The sequence below is a fragment of the Coffea arabica genome, chromosome 11e (assembly GCF_036785885.1).
Source record: "Coffea arabica cultivar ET-39 chromosome 11e, Coffea Arabica ET-39 HiFi, whole genome shotgun sequence".
Taxonomy (NCBI): domain Eukaryota; kingdom Viridiplantae; phylum Streptophyta; class Magnoliopsida; order Gentianales; family Rubiaceae; genus Coffea; species Coffea arabica.
In genome coordinates, this window is record NC_092331.1 from 43,847,299 (window position 1) to 43,864,411 (window position 17,113).

General features: G+C 33.5%; 1 protein-coding gene across 2 annotated transcripts; it reads right to left on the reverse strand.

Annotated features, from left to right (window-relative positions):
- Positions 1–1,605: 1,605 nt before the first annotated feature.
- Positions 1,606–7,788, reverse strand: LOC113718298 (putative disease resistance protein At1g50180). Of its 2 annotated transcripts, XM_072071873.1 has the most exons (4): positions 6,331–7,786; positions 4,125–5,904; positions 2,667–2,801; positions 1,606–2,021 (listed from the first exon to the last, which is right to left on the reverse strand). In XM_072071873.1, the coding sequence occupies exons 1-3, from the start codon at positions 7,382–7,384 to the stop codon at positions 2,747–2,749; spliced, it is 2,889 nt and encodes a 962-aa protein (XP_071927974.1). In that variant the 5' UTR covers positions 7,385–7,786; the 3' UTR covers positions 1,606–2,021; positions 2,667–2,746. The 2 variants fall into 2 exon arrangements, with proteins under 2 accessions (XP_071927974.1, XP_027099012.2); XM_027243211.2 differs by lacking the exons at positions 1,606–2,021; positions 2,667–2,801 and having other exon boundaries at positions 3,871–5,904; positions 6,331–7,788.
- Between the last annotated feature and the right edge of the window lie 9,325 nt (positions 7,789–17,113).

Genomic DNA, 17,113 nt, shown 5'->3' on the forward strand with positions numbered 1-17,113 from the left:
AACTTAATATTTCAAACATTTATTTTCTTAAGTTTCACTTCTTAAAGGCCCTCAACTCGTTATTCAATAATGACCATATGTTGCTTCAAAGCCAAGCATGGCTGTGTTTAGTACCGCTTACGCTTCCTCTTCGGTATTTTATTCCTAAACCCATTATATTTATGTTAATTTCATGACCCCCCAATATATTTCCAGCTTTTACAGTACGCAACATTTCCAAACCGCCCGCGCCTGTTATAGGTCACCACTTGCTTTCGTAGAAATATTCCCTTCATCGTCCGTACATGTCAACTTGCAACGTGCCGACTTCTTTGTCATATTCTTTACCTCTCCACACGTGTCTTAGATTAGCTGAATACACTACAGAATTTACCTGGTTTTACTCTTACATGGCAAGGGGGGGGGGGGAATTTATCTGACTCAGATATTGACAAACGTTAGTAGACTTTCACATCTTGGCTCTGGAAAGTCCGAAAACCTTGTAGGAATGCTATTAAACTGGATGTTTCTAGTGTGAAAGTGGGAATTTCTTCCCACCATGGGAACCACCACAATCACAACAACTCTGCCTGGGACCATTGTCAAAGGCTTATGGGTCCACATAGGTTCAGGCAACCGGTAGGCAACCGGTAGGCAACGGTAGGTGAATTACACAGGCGAGGAACGTGGGACTTTCTAAAGGACTTAACTGGACGTATGAATGAGAGAGGTAAATAGACAAATATTTAAATTTTAGGAAGTTAAAGTAATGCATTTTGCAGATGCAATTTAGTGAAGTATATGTATTTCATTGATATCTATAAGATTTAAACTTTAGTCAAATTTTGTAAGTTATGATCATGATGCCTTGTATTTATGGGAGTAAAGTCTCATAAATACAGTGTGCCACTTTGCAAATCCAATCCAGGACTCAAATTTAGGGTGTGACAATATTTAAGTTGGCGATTTGTTTGAGATCCTCAAGATTGTGATACACTGTTCCTCTAAAAGAACTGAGATTCATCAATTTGGATAAGTCTCTAGAATTGTAAGACCTGTTATCGAATGAGTCAAGTATCTCCAACTGCTTGCCCAACCCATCTACCAAAGCTTAGGGCTAGAGAAAGAGCTCAGGAGATGAAAGATATCTCAAATGTCCCAAGTTGGGTATTTTTCTGAAACATTGACTATTAGTTAAATCAAGTGGGAAGGCCGAAAGAGGAGGATGGTAGGGGATGTAGAAAGTGTTATTGATATGTAGAAGAGAGAGAGAGAGAGAGAGAGAGAGAGAAGCTTTAAACAAAATTTAAGCAAAATGAAAATGAGGAACGAAAGTCATTTGATACAAGAAAAAGGCACAAAAAAAAACTGATTTGATTTGATTTGTCTACATGCATGTAGCTGTTTATTGTCCTTTATTGAAAATTATTGATAGATTTCAAATTCAGTTCGAGTAAAAAGCTGTGAATTATAGAAGAAGGGATGGAATCAAGAAACCTGCATTGGGTAGTGGTAGAATTGCTCTTTTTTGGGAGAATGATGGATCTTAGTAGGAAAAGTAAATACTTTAGATTGGTTATGGTAATGTTTCTTAAAAAAGTAGAGAATAATGTGGTGGTGTCTAAATCATTGAAATTGGGAAAGTTTCCTTATTAATTTAACCTCTCTTCTTCAGAACACAAGAACATAGATGGCCTCCTCCAACTGCATTGGTGAATCTTGCACTGAATCTAGCTCTATGCCAACAGCTTGTAAGCACAAGAAAAGTTTGAGCAGCTAAACAAAGTGAGACTAACCAAACCAAAAGCTAAAAATAGTCACAAATTGTCTCCTTGTTGGATCAAACACTAAAAGTGAAGGATCATATAACAGATTGGTATCTTTCCCTAATAGCTAAGTAAAGATGCTCGCAATACATACAAATGCTAGCTACACAAGAAGACCTAACCAACTTGCAATCTTGTTGGCCCTTGTCATGCCGGTTTCAGATCATTTGGAGTCCCATAACAGCTGCTATGTGCAAAGAAACTTATGAACAGAAACTGCAACATGCAAATGAAAGATGGTGCAAGACTTTAGGCAAGAGTTTTCAATACAGAAAATTGGTAATAGAGGCAAGTACTGTTTTCTTAAGAAACCTGAGACTCAGAATTTCCTGCAACAAGCCTTAATAGTTTGACAAATGTTTCATGAGACAAAATTGCAATATACACCAAGCTTTAACAATATAGGAAACAAACTCAGTCATTCATCATAAGATTAGTTTGTATGTATAATAAGCTTTATTAAGAATACAATACTCTGCCTTTGTACCTTTTTTGGGACAATTAGCAAGAAAATTTTCATATAAATTTTAATTGTATAGACTAACATAGTGCCAGCTTTGCAGCCAAAAAAAAAAAAACCACAAAAATGAACAAACTTTAATTTCAAAACCTATAAGAGTGGACCAATATCACATATTTGTGAATTAAAAGACATCACAGATTGAATTTTGAAACCAGAAATCTACAATTCCAGTTCAAATCACATTAAAGTTTTTTAAAAAAGTGTGAAAACACCACAATCATCCATGTTACAAATCAATTACTCCAAGTTTTTCAATTAATATCCTTCTATGGGTTAAAATTTCCATATAAATTAAAAATTGCAGGAAAAAAGAAAAGAGATTAAGTAAGTTTAATTACCTCACATTTGAATCAGATGAGATCAGGGAAAAAATCAGATATTCACTGTAGAATTTTCTTAAGACAAGACCCAGGTTTTGTTAAACAGCGTTGCTTGGACGAACAATTTCCACTTGATAAGTTGTACCAACAAATCTGCACAACGACACGAAAATGAAGAGAAATAACCACAAAATTGAGCTCAATCTAGTATTACAAATGTCCTTCAAAAAGCTGATACAAAAGTGAAAACTCTGAGAAAGACAAGAAAAAGATTAAGCAGAAGGACAATAGATAAATAGCCATAAAATTGAGCTAAATCTGCTATTAAGTCTTACAAAATTTCTTCATCTTTTGGAAGTAGATCTATTTTTTCATGAAACAGGGGAATGACAACAAAAGTGTGTTGTCATAGCCAAAAAATTCATGTTATGACAATATTTTAGTGATTTTTCTCATAACAAAAATATGTGTTCTATTAATGACAATAACACAAGCTGAACTTGATATGGATTCCTATTTGTAATTTAAAAAAAAAAAAAAAGGACTATTGTTATTAAATTTAATTTATTTATGAAAAAATTAGATGTTGTCACGAGGTGTTGTAATTAAATTTGATATATATCAGATAATATTTAAGGCAAAAGAAGCTAGCTAAACAGCAAAACAAATCTGACTCCACGGCAGCTATACGGATTGCATGGTTTGTAATTTAAAAATAAAAAGGAAACAAGATGATAAACAAATATAAACAGGACAAGCAAATCAAACAAATGTATTTGAATTAAAGTAAATAGTATTTGATTGAATTAACACAAGCTCTGATTGTTGGTTTTGATATCAATAAAACTTGAAGGCAACACGATGATTCTTTATCACCAAATCCTAAACAGATTTTAAGTTTAATCCAAGATATTTGATTAAATAAAGACGGTAATCTAAAACAATTACATGGGAAGCACAAATAGTTTAAATAGTTATAAGGCATTTTTTTATGAGTACATGATATGACGGTAACACATACTGATCTATTAATTTTAATTTATGAGAGAGTATGCCAACCCACTTCCAAAGACGAGGAAATAAGGAAAATATTTTGATTTCACCTTACAATATGGAAGGTAATGCTTTCAAATATAAACTTACTTCCTCATCACCAAATTCCTTAATCCGCCACGAAACAGGAATTACATTAGATGATGTTTCAGATAAACAAAAATAAATATTTGGAAGATGAAACTAAAAAGAATCTCATAGAGCAAGTACTATGATCCCGTTTCTTCTGAAGAGGAAAAAAAGATTAAAAAAAACTCAATAGTCATTAAAAAGACAAAAGAAAATATTGAATGATGTTGGTGAAGCTTATCAAAATTGAGATTGGAACTAGATGCTAAAAAAAAGGGAATTCCAAGAACCGTAAATTGAATATTAACAAGAGAAAAATTGGAGGAGAAAAAAGTAAAAGGAGAAAAAGAGTACCTATGGATTTTAACTGAAGGCACGTGGCTTATTTTATCATAATCTTCTCCTTGTTGACAACCACTCTCTATCCTAACTCTATTGTTGAATAGTTCAGGCATTTCCACTAGAGATACCTCCTCTAGGGTGGTCAAACATCTCAACCCATCTGGAATCATTTCCAATACTTTACACTCCCGTATCCGTAAACTTGAGAGCTCAGGCATGGCCCCTTCTTCCACTTTCCACTGCTTTAAGTTACCCAAACCATGAAGCTCGAGACATTTTAGTTTGGGAAATCCCATTGAGTGGCAGATCATTTCTTGGCCCAGAAAAGAATTATGCCCAAGCTTCAGTATTCTTAAGTTAGGAAGCTCCTCGAGTGTTGCCATTGGGTCTTCCTCAATATCAGTACCAAACAGCTTTAATTGAGTAAGTCCTGCAAGGTCAGGAAACATGTGGGATTGGTAATCCGGTAACTTCTTGCATAAACTATTCCCGATCTCTAATTCATGAATATTTCTACTAAACAACACCCTTGAAAGAACATCCAAACCCCTGTTGCTGCCAAAATCAAAGTCAACGATTCTAAGTGAGCTAATGCGTATGCAGTCCAAGTTTGATATAGGATTGATGATGTGTTTCAGGTCCTCAAGATTTTTACGCACTATTGCTTTCAAAGCTCTGAGATTCGATAATTTGCATACATCTTTAGGATAGCAAATTTTGTTATCGAATGATTCAAGTATCTCCAGCTGCTTGCTTAACCGCAGCTTAGGGTGAGCGTCCCACCACCTCCAGTCTGGAAGATAAAGATATCTCAAATGTTCCAATTTCCATAGCACGTTTGGTATTCTACAAGAACGAGAACTACCAGATAAATCGAGAGTTTCCAAGTACTTTAAATTGCCCAAGGAATATGGCAAGTTTATATTCTGACCTCTCAATCTCAAACATCTCAAATGGATAAGGTTACCGACATACCCCAGAGGTGATTTGAGATAACAACTTTGGGAGGCCATATGGAAGGATAAAATTGCCAAAACTCTAAGCATCTTCAAATTCTTGACTTGGGACATTATTCTCACCCCTGGATTAGAATATTCCCATTTGGCTACCAACGAATCACACAAGAATGAGCGAAGATGCTTAGTTTGTTCTTTCGGTGGAAAGTTGTATTTAGAGATATCTCTTGGAAGCAAATGAAGGACTAAACTATACTGTGCTTCAATTGCAGGAGGAGAATCTCGTGAAGTACTTCGATCGACCAACTTATACAAATTCTCCTCTTTTGCCTTGGCTAAGCATAGATCTCTCATAAGATCATGAAACCGACATGACTTTAGCCTTGTCACCGCACACTTCCCCTCCTCATGTTTTTTAATTTCAACCATGCATCTGTTTGCTAACTCTTCCAAGTAACGCTCTGCAACATCCATTATTGTTTCTTTCTCCCTTCTATCATTCTCAAATATCATACCTTCTCCTATCCACATCTGATATAAACTCTCTGCTCCAATGTCGGAATCTTCCCTGAATTTACCCAAGTAAAGGAAGCATGGTTTTAGTTGCCAAGGGAGGTCATAGTAACTGTAAGCTAAAACCTTGGGCACCTCTCCTTCTTTTCCAATTTTTTCTCCCTTATCCAGATAAGATTTGATATTCTCATGCACTTCATTCCATTCCTTGAAAGTTCTAGTTCTAAGAATTCCACCTAGAACTACCACGGCCAATGGAAGACCCCCACAGTTATTCAACATTTCCTTCCCCAACTCTTTCATCTTGTCCAAATCTTCACAACCTGTGTGGCATTAAACAAAACTAAGTTAATATCAACAACGACGCATCCATCATTCATTTCTCATACAATCCTTGGTTCAATCATAGTAGATCTTCCATAATGTGAAATAAGCATCATGGCTATCATTCAACAACTATACAAAAACCTTAACGGACTTTTAACTGAACAAGTCTTCCAACCCAAAAACTTTGACCTATCAATAGTCTTGGAAAAAGGCTATCCCAAGAGACATTTTTTTTTTCAAATCTATTAGATTGTATGAATTTTTTTTAAAAAAAAAGAAGATAAAGTTGTTCAATTAAATGGTAACAATGCAAAAGAAATTATGTTTCCATTGTAGTATTTCAATTATTATTATTATTATTATTATATCCACCGCCTTTTTAAATAAAATGAATTTAATGTGAATAAAGGGGAAAATTTGACCTTCACCACTGCTCTCCCTAATTTTCTTTCGTAGCAACTCCCAACTTTGGTCCTCGGTCAAAAAACGCAGTTCATGGCGATAACCATTTGGACCAACATGTTCTGCCACGTCTCTAATACGAGTTGTCAGCAAAATTTTGGTTCCATGCTCCGAAACTAGGATTGCATCTTTTAGGCTATCCCAAACATCTGTTGACCAGATGTCGTCGAGGACTATCAAACATCTCCTAGCTCCCAAGTGCTCTCGAAGCAGCTTTGCTAGTTCATCTTGTTCGCTCTTCATTATCTGTTTTCTGTTTTCAGGAGTAAGCTTGAGTAGAATGCCTTGCAAGAGATCTTTTGTTTGCCATTGTTGTGACACACAAATCCACGCAAAACCTTTAATACACTGCTTCAATTTTTCATGGTGATATACCTTTCTAGCAAGAGTGGTTTTGCCTATACCTCCCATGCCGACAATCGAAGCCACTCTTATTTTGCGCCCTGTACTTTCACCCTCTTTCAGCAAATGTTCAACCAGCTTCTCAACATCATTACGCAGTCCAACCACATCCTCCTCAGCCACAAAGGAGTAAGTGTGCCTTAATTGTTTCTGCCTGGATGGAGCACTCGACTCTCCTTCCTCCGTTCTGGCAATTAAATTTACAAACCGACCAAAAATTTTGGTGCGATTAGAGATCCTAGTTCTGAGACTTTGAATCTCTAAGCCCAAAGCATGAATGGTATAACATTCTCTGGCAATACAAGCAGTCCTCTTTAGAGCACGTGTAAAGCCTCTGTTGCTTGAAATTGAAACCCTCAAAGCATAATCTTCAACCAAATCACTTGCTTCATAAGCGACCGCTCTAAATTCCGGAAGCCACTGTTGTATAGTGTCCCTTGCAGCCTGTTTCTTATCTGCATATCTTAAGAACATTTGTATCCATTTGAGATCGTCACGAAGGAGTGTAACTTGCTCGCGAACACCTCGTAGAAACTTTACTTCTTCAATAAGCAATTTACCTATATTTTCTATTGCAGAGGATAGGATTGAGGACAGGATGTCTTCGGGCATTTTGGACGAGATTGATGTATATTTTCTGTAATGGATGGAATTTACTAGCACAAAATGATGGTTTCACTCTTACTACCACAAGGGTGTTGTTAAGAGTGTTTTCTAATTCCCCCTCTACAAACGGAAACTGATTTATGTGAAGACAAGGACATGTTATCTATTTTTGCTTTATTTTATTCCTTCTCAGACAACTTTTGCTTTTTTAATTCCACCTCTACAAAAAAATTCCCCGTCTACGAGAAGGGAACAAACAAAAGAAAAATTCTTTGGCTTTGCATATAAACGGCTTCAAATCATCTGTCCCTAAAGTAGTCTGTCCCCTCTGTCCTTTATTTGTACAGTTGTCACGTGTTTCTAATCTTTTGTTAACCCAAATTCAAATAAAATTACAAGTTTATTCAAAATCATTTAAAACAGATAATTCAAAACTTTTTTTTTATTTTCTTTCTAACAAAAAAGAGTCTTGTAAAACAAATCAATAGATTATGTATGATCAACAAGACTCTTTTTTGTTAGAAAGAAAATAAAAAGTTTGAGTTATCTGTTTTAATTGATTTTGAGTAAACTTGTAATTTTATTTGAGTTTGGGTTAACAAAAGGTTAGAGACACGAGGCAGCTGTACAAATAAGGGACAGAGGGGACAGAGACTACTTTGGGGACAGAGGATTTGAAACCCATATAAACAACTTTTACTTTATTCTATTCCCCCTCCGCAATAAGCTAGGTAACAAACAAGAGAAAAATTCTTTGGCTTTGCGTATGAACAACTTTTGGTATATTCTATTCCACCTCCACAATAAGGGAACAAACAAAAGAAAAATTCTTTGGCTTTGCATATAAACATCATCTTGCATTATTGCTAGTCCAATGCAAAAATAAAAAAAGCCAAATTAAAACTAAAATTTACAATCAATTCTAGCTCTTTGTATATCTTCAAAATTGTAAAATATTTAACAATTAACAGCTAAAAAGTTTCACGATAATATATGAAAATTACAAGAACAATATTGCTAAATGATGCGAGAGAAAATTGAAAGATTATTTTGTGAGATATTATTGTTGAGAAATATATCAAATGAAGGGAAAGAAAAGAATTTAAAAAATAAAAAATGTGGTCTTTTTCTTATCCAGTTTATACTTTACTTTCATAATCGCTGTGTTTTGTAAAGTTAATTATAATACATAAAGACCCTAACTGTTTTTTTTCCGATTAGTCCACCTAAATTGGGTCTTAGATTTTAATCCATCGTCTGATCCGAATCCAGCTGTTGTTAGGCACATGCTCCCCAGCTCAAGCTCCTTGCCAAGTTCAAGTTTTTTAGAAAGGATAGTTCATGTCCAAGTAAAATTTAAAAGTTCGTTTGGATTGCAATTTTTCTTCAAAAAATTTTTACATTTTCTATGGCTATATTTTTCAACCACTTTTTTACTCTCATATATATCAAATCGTTATAATATAATTTTTTACAAAAACTTCAAAAAATAGTAATTCAAACATGCTCATTCGCTTGAAGGACACTACTTGGCCAATGGTTTCACAGCCGTCGAAGTTAATTTCTATATGGATTCTTGTGGCACTCATGAAAATAATTTGATCCCTAAGCAACTTTTTTTTTGGTTATTATTTATTGATTAATCATTAAGGTCCAATGCATTCTCTTTTTGGCAACATCAATTAAGGTCGCTTGACTTTCATATAGTCGTCATTGTTTTTTTTTTTTTTTTTTTTTTTTTTCTCTGCTCAAATGGTGTAATGATCAGCCCAAAAATTTGTCATAAACACAAGAGAACTTCAGTCCAATCCACACAAAAACCATGTACGCTCCAAAATCGTGCATAATCAACAAAAGCTTTGCGATGGACAAACTCACAAACTAGAAAAAACATGCTTTGAAAGATTTCAGTATCTGCGTTTGGAGAGAAACCGAAATTTGAAGGAAGAGGATAGCTTACCGTGCCCTCTGTTTATGAAGATCCGCCGGTGGCAATGGCGGATTCCGACGAGGTGGTGGGGATGGCGGCGCCGGACTGTTCAAGAGCTGTTGGAAGGGGAGAGGCCGTCTGCCGCCCCTTTTCCTTTTCTTGTTGCTCTGTTTTTCCCTTTTTCCCTGTTTTTGATTTCAGTTGCAGTCCTCTCTGTTTTCCTTGGCTCTCTTCGTTCCTCCCTTTGCCGAGAAGCTCTCTTTCTTTTCTTTGGCCGAAGCCTTCACCTCTCTGTTTTTTCCTCTCGGCCCTTTTCTTTTCTTTTCCCTCCTTTCTCCTCCTTAGCCTTCAACCCTCCATCCGCCGCCCGTTTCTTTTCTTTCCCTTCCCTTGGCTCCCAGACGAAGTTCCCCTTTTTTTTTTTTTCTGTTTCTTCACCGAGCTCTCTGGCTTTTGAGCCCCCCCCCCCCCCCCCCCCCCGATCTCTTTTTTTCTTATATATAGTCGTCATTGTATTTTGGTTATTCATTTTTTCCCATTTCAAATTGGTAATCAAACTACCATAACATCGCGCCTATTCCACCTAACTTAATCTATGGGTAAATGGTTTTGTCAATTGATGGTCTCACATTTAAATAAAAGGATATTTACTTCAGTTACTTTAACCTTAATAGTTTCATAAAATCATTAAAGTAATTATCTATTTAAGGCTTATTTTTCAGCTAAATAATTTTCATATTTGAAAGCTAAAATAATTAACTGAAAAATGATCCCTGGCACAAATAATTTTCCTTCCTCTGAACTTTTTTTTAGACAGCTTGTTGGAAAAAGTTGCACCTGATAAATGTGATTCCATGACATTGTAAGAACTTTTACAGAGCTTAGCGGTGAAGTTTTTCGGAGTTTACGAATGGAAGTATCTCTTCCTTCCTTGGTCTTTAGAAAAGAGGCTTGATAGTTTGTCCTATTGGCTCCTTTTTTTTTTTTTTTTTGCTTTAACAAAAATTAAAGGAACATATAATGATCAGAGTAATACCCAACTAAATAATAATATAAACAAATTTACAAATAATGGAAGAAGAAATAAAAAATTCAAGTTGCTCAACTCAGGATCTCTTGCACTCACAGTTTTAAACTCTAATTGCTAAATCAAAGCCTCATGGCATAGTGGCCAAGATAATGACTAATTATGTAGCTTTGCAGTGAAGGACCAAAAGTATTAAAGTAATTTGTCTTGCTTTAAAATCAAATCCGAAGTAGGATGAAGTTTTATAACAATGATATCTATTCAAAAACGTTTTCAGACCAAAACACGAGAATATAGCAATAACAACTAACTAAGTTTTTTTTTTTTTTCAAAATAATACTCTTTTCCAAAACTATTCCCAAAGTGATTCAATTCCAAAATTTATCTTCAATGATACTTTTTGGAGTCTATTTTCCAAATAATCTTGTTTTGCAAAATATACCCAAACTGATCTAATTTCAAATTTTATTGCTTTTCTAATTTTTTATTTGCCATGGTGGAAAAAATAAAGCAGACTCTACTTTTTTTTTCTAATCTTTTATTTGCCAAGGTGAAGAAAATATACTATACCAATTTGATATATATGAGATTAAAAAAATGATGATAGAAATTTGTTCAGAAAAAAATATAAAAAAATTTCGTTAGAAAACTGCAATCCAAACAACGTCTTAATAACTTTGAACAAAAGGGAAGCCATGTTAAATAAAGAAAGAAGTGCTTGTTCCAAGTGTTAAAATCAAACAAGACAATGAGAGGTTGTGTGCAGTAGTAGTGTTTTGATTATATCAACTCACTTTTATGCACAGAATTTGGCAAAGATTTCCAGGTGCATTGCTGTACGTTTTGCACAGTTAGTTGAATTAATTTCTGAAATAATGTTATAATATGATGCGAACTCGATTCTCCAAGGATCGCTTGAGAAGAAACAAATTGCATAGGCAGCAGAAGGATTTACCTTAATCAGGTTATCGACAAATTAAATGGATTCTAAACAATCAAGAACCACTCGAGATTGATTAGAAAGGTATAATGGCGCTATAATTCAACGTGGTTTTGAATTAATAAGCCAAACTTGAACAAAGGAGGCATAACTCATTTTGTATCAATGGACGTTTCCTAAGGAACAAGAAAGAGAAAAACTCTCAATTTTTATTCATTTTATAATTGCCTTACAATGGAATAGAGAAGGTCTATTCATACCTAAAAGCAAAACCACTAAGACTAATCCAATTTGGATAAGAATTTAGTCCTTATTTCCTTAACTACTTTTGAATGGCTTAAATAGCTCACATAACTGATTTATGTGAAGATTTCTAATTCCCCCTCTACCAATGCAAACTGATTTATGTGAAGATAAGGACGTGTTATCTACTTTTGCTTTTTCTTTTTTCTTTTTTTTTTTATTCCTCCTCTACCAACGGAAACTGCTTTATCTTAAGAGAAGGAGATGCTATCTAGGGGTGGGCAAAATTATCCGCTAACCTGAAAACCCGTCATATCCGATCCGATCTGATCCGAAAATTAGGGTATTCGATTTTTATTATTTGATCGGGTCAAAAGAGGGTCAGGTATCCGCTAAGATGTGGGGCGGGTTAGGGTCACATAATTAAAACCCCGCGGGTACCCGATCCGCCCCGTATATATATATATATATATATTTTTTTTTTTATACACACACTATAAAATAATAAGTTAGAACTAAATAAGTAATTTTATTGAACAAATTGCATTACAAATATGAGAGACTATAGTTTATTTACAAGATTCATTTGTAAAGGCCATGATCTTATATTTTATAGAAAAAAGTTTAATTAATGTGGAACATATATATTAAAAATTGTGCTACTTATTTCAAACTTTTATTGATTTTGAATTCTTTTAATTTTTTTCTTTATCTTATATTCTCTTCATATGCTTGTTTCTTGGTGAGAAACTTTTTTTAGAAAAAAAATTATTAAATATTAGATGAATGTGTAAAATATAAAATTAAATTGGTATAAATTATTTTTTTTAAAAAAATTAAATGATAAACGAGGCGGGGCGAGTACCCGCTGATCCGACCCTATCTCAGCGGGTACCCTTTAGGTACCCGCTGATATGCGGGGCGGGTAAGGGTCAGAAAATGGCTGACCCGCAAGGTACAGGTCGGGTCAGCCAAATGGTGAATGGGGCGGGTACCCGACCCGTGCCCACCCCTAAATTGCTATCCGTATAGAGAGTTAACTTTTGCTTTTTTAAAAATCTTTAAGAGAAGGAGATGCTATCCGCGTAGAGAGACAACTTTTGCTTTTTTTGATTCCAACTCTACAAAAAAATTCTCCCTCTACAAAAGGGAACAAGCAAAAGAAAAATTCTTTGGCTTTGCATATGAACAACTTTTGCTTTATTCTATTTCCCCTCTGCAAGAAGGGAACAAACAAAAGAAAAATTCTTTAGCTTTGCGTATAAACATCATCTTGCATTATGGCTAGTCCAATGCAAAAATTTTTAAAAAAAGTCAAATTAAAACTAAAATCTACAATCAATTCTAGCTCTTTGTATATCTTAAAAATTGTAAAATATTTAACAATTAACAGCTAAAAAGTTTCACGATAACAGATGAAAATTATAAGAACGGTATTGTTTGCGAGAGAAAATTGAAAGATTATTTTGTGAGATATCTTTGTTGTGAAGTATATCGAATGAAGGGAAAGAAAAGAATTAAAATAAAAAACAGGCCCTTTGCCAAGTACAAGTTTCCTAGAAAGGATAGTTCATGTCTAAGTAAAATTTAAAGTTCATTTGTATTGCAATTTTTATCAAAAAAATTTGTACGTTTCCTATGAATCTATTTTTTAATCACCTTTTTACCCTCATATATTTCAAATCATTACAATATAATTTTTTACAAAAACTTCAAAAAAAATAGTAATTCAAACATGCTTATTCGCCTGAAAGACATTAGGCCAATGGTTCCACAAACATCAAAGTTAATTTCTATATGGATTCTTGAGGCACTCATGAAAGTAATTTGATCCGTGAGCAAATGTTTTTTTGGTTATTATTTATTGATTAATCATTAATGTCCAATGCGTTCTCTTTTTGGCAACGTGTCGCTTGACTTTCATATACTCGTCATTGTATTTTGGTTATTCATTTTTTTTCCCATTTCAAATTGGTAATCAAACAACCATAACATCGCGCCTATTCCATCTAATTTAATCCATGGGTAAATGGTTTTGTCAACCGATGGTCTCACATTTAAATAAAGGATATTTATTTTAGTTACTTTAACCTTAATAGTTTCATAAAATCATTAAAGTAAGGGTAAAAAAAAAACCCTTGTGGTAAATCTAATATACAGAAAAACCCTCTGTGATTTCAAAACGTACAAAATGATATCTCATGTTTTAAACTAAATTATAAAGGTGATAGAATCCATTAAAATTAACAGAAATGACTTATTGGAACCTAAAAATAAATTTTTTATACCTAATTTTTAACAAATATACCTATTCTACCCCTTAATCCACAATTCTCTTTGTCTAGATAATGAAAGAACTGATTTTATTGAGCTGCCTTTTACTTAGTTATATTAGGACATTTTTGTCATTTCGTCCGTCTCCGTTAATTTTAATGGATTCCGTCATCTTTATAATTTAGTTCAAAACATAAGATGTCGTGTTGTACGTTTTGAAATTACGAGGGACTTTTTTGTATACTAAATTTACCACAGGGGTCTTTTTTATTTTTTACCCTTAAAGTAATTATCTACTTAAGGCTTATTTTTTAGCTAAATAAATTTTTCATATTTGTAAGCTAAAATAATTAACTGAAAAAATGATACCCAGCACAAATAATTTTCCTTCCGCAACCTCTTTTTTTAGACAGCTTGTTGGAAAAAGTTGCAACTGATAAGTGTGATTTCATGACAGTTGTAGGAAGTTTTACAGAGTTTAGCGGTGAAGTTTGTCGGAGTGTACCAATAGAAGCATTTCTTCTTCCTTGCTTGGTCTTTAGAAAAGAAGCTTGATAGTTTGTGCTATTGGCTTTTTTCCTTTTTTTGCTTTAACAAAAATTAAAGGAACATATAATGATCAGAGTAATACACAACTAAATAATAATATGAATAAATTTACAAATAATGGAATAAGAAATCAAAAATTCAAATATAATGACACTTCAACCCAGGATGTCTTGCACTCACAGTTTTAAACGCTAATAGCTAAATCAAAGGCTCATGGCATAGTGGTTTATTTGACAAACTATAAACACCAAACTTAGCACATTATTGTTCCTCACAAACCAAGGCCGTCATTACCTTCTATCCCTTTACCTATGTTTCACAATTTTTTTTCATGTTCTCCTTTGGTTGGATTTAACTATTCAAAAAATTTGAGATTTTTCTCGTAAGAAAAAATTTATTAAGCAAATCTTCATAAGAAACAATTTAACTTTTACCACACCCAAACCAAGCTTTGTATTCAGCTAAATCCCCAAACCTAATATCCCTCAAATCTCACTTCTCCATTATTGCAATCATCTGGAGTATATCATAATTTACAATAAAAAAGTGTAATAATCACATTAGTAATTATGTGATAATAACTTATGCATTTTACCAAGTACTAGTACTTCAGCTAGAAGCATAACCAATTGAGAATGGAAAGGTGGAAGAGAATGTTTGTTTGAGTTACAATAACCCCAAAAAAAGGTGAGAGGTGTTCAAAAGTGAAGGACAAGAAATATTCAAGAGTAATGAGCAGATGAAAAAACTTGTAGTGGGATAAAGTTAGAAAGCACAGATGTTAGACAACAAGGTAATAAATTAGAAAAAGGTAGAGGAAATGTTGTGTCAACATGTCCTTGTAATTACAAACTTTTGAAATATAATTTATATTTTTGTTCACCTGCTGCAAGTCTGCAACTCACTAGTATTAAATTGAGGAATAGTTTTGAGAAAGTATTACATCGGGAAATAATTTTTGTAATTATATTATTTTGGAAATTAACTCTGAAGTATGAAACCCACTTATCAAACACCCCTAAATGCCACCTTAATGTGAATGTAGTAATTGTGCAGACATTTTGGCTAAATTCAATCAATTTTGAACTAAGTATCAAGATGCGGCAAGGAAATTTTAGTATTTAAATTATGATTAATCTTTCTTACATACAATATATACACTGTCAACGTTGAATGAATGGTAATTATGTGAAATTTAAATTTAAAATTTGATTTTTACACATATATCATAGATTCAACGGTGATGATATATACACTATCAGCATGCATAAAAACTATACCATACGTATAAGAAGTGATTGCGAAAGAACAAGAGGCTTAGACACAAAATATCATAGCTCTGTCAATGTCATAGTTTGCAAAAGTTGTCTCAACCCCATTTTGTGGACTTGGGGCGGGCACTGTTCTGCTCTCTTACCATCGCATGTGATATTTGTTTTTTTTTTTAATATACTATTTGATATACAAAATCGGAGGAGGGGCAGCCTGAAGATTTATGAACAAAATTTAACAAAAAAAAATATGGTTTAAATTATATTTTGTACATCATTTTTTACACCATGTGTGAATCTTATAAAATTTTATTCTATAGTTACACATTATTAAAAATGAATTACATCATATGTATACAAAGTTATATTTTATGCATTTTGCATAAAATTGGTCCAAACGGTTTTCTAACGAACTGTTTCGACCCTTGTCCTACAAAATCATATTAATTAAAAAATTAGTTTTATATAAATAGAATATTTCATGTACAATCTACTGCAATGGTCCTAAATACTATAACAAATACAAGTTATCCCGTCCACCAGCCTGTTTTACCATAAATTCATGCGATGCTTTTGGTGCAATTCCTACACTGTTTGCCATATCATTCTCTATTACATGAGCTTCATGTATTCTCCTATGTGCTCTGAACAAATGCGTTTTGTGAGGACTACAAAGATAATGATTATGTTCTGGTATAAACTCAATGACACGATATTTTTCACTTTTGCTGCAACTAATTTTCATTTTTGCCAAGCAACCGAATCTTTTTTCAGGACGATGGATTTTTACATTGACATCTCTTTTATCTGCCCCTCGTTTGCCTTCGGCACTACAACAAAATGTCCTATCAATTATTTTACCATTTTTGTCTTTATGCAATTTGCTTTTTCTAGTGCCGAACCCAACCTTCTTAGCATATGCTAAGTAAAATTGACCAGCTGCTTCTTCACTGTCAAATTCCATACCTACCTGAGGGATTTCTTCTTTAGGGATAGAGGGATGAATTGAATTGATATCAGTCTCTTTGTTTGAACTGATGCACCAATAAGCTCAATGTCTGTATCTTCATTGATTGTTTGAGAGCTGTGATGATGTTGAGTGTCATCTATAAATTCCAATTTACGACAAGGTGGGAACTTGCTCTCAAGGGAATCATCACCCTCCATGATCTACAATTTTAAAAGATTTTAATAGTTAACTTTACCATTTCGTATCAGTGCTTGTTTTTTTTTTTTTTGCAAAATTAATTTTTAACTCATTACAAGAATTTTTCACAAAAAAATAGTAAAAAGACAAAAGTAAACAATTGTTCAATATCTTCGACGTAATTAAATACAAATAGACCTGCTTAAATATCGAATGACATTTATCAAAAATAAAAGCTTTTAACTATAATGTTTATCACTGAAAAAGTTTACTTCAATCACTTTGACTACTAAAGGCTTTACGGCATTACTGAAAGGGGATTGTACTAGTTTATTACTGAAAGGGGCTTTACGG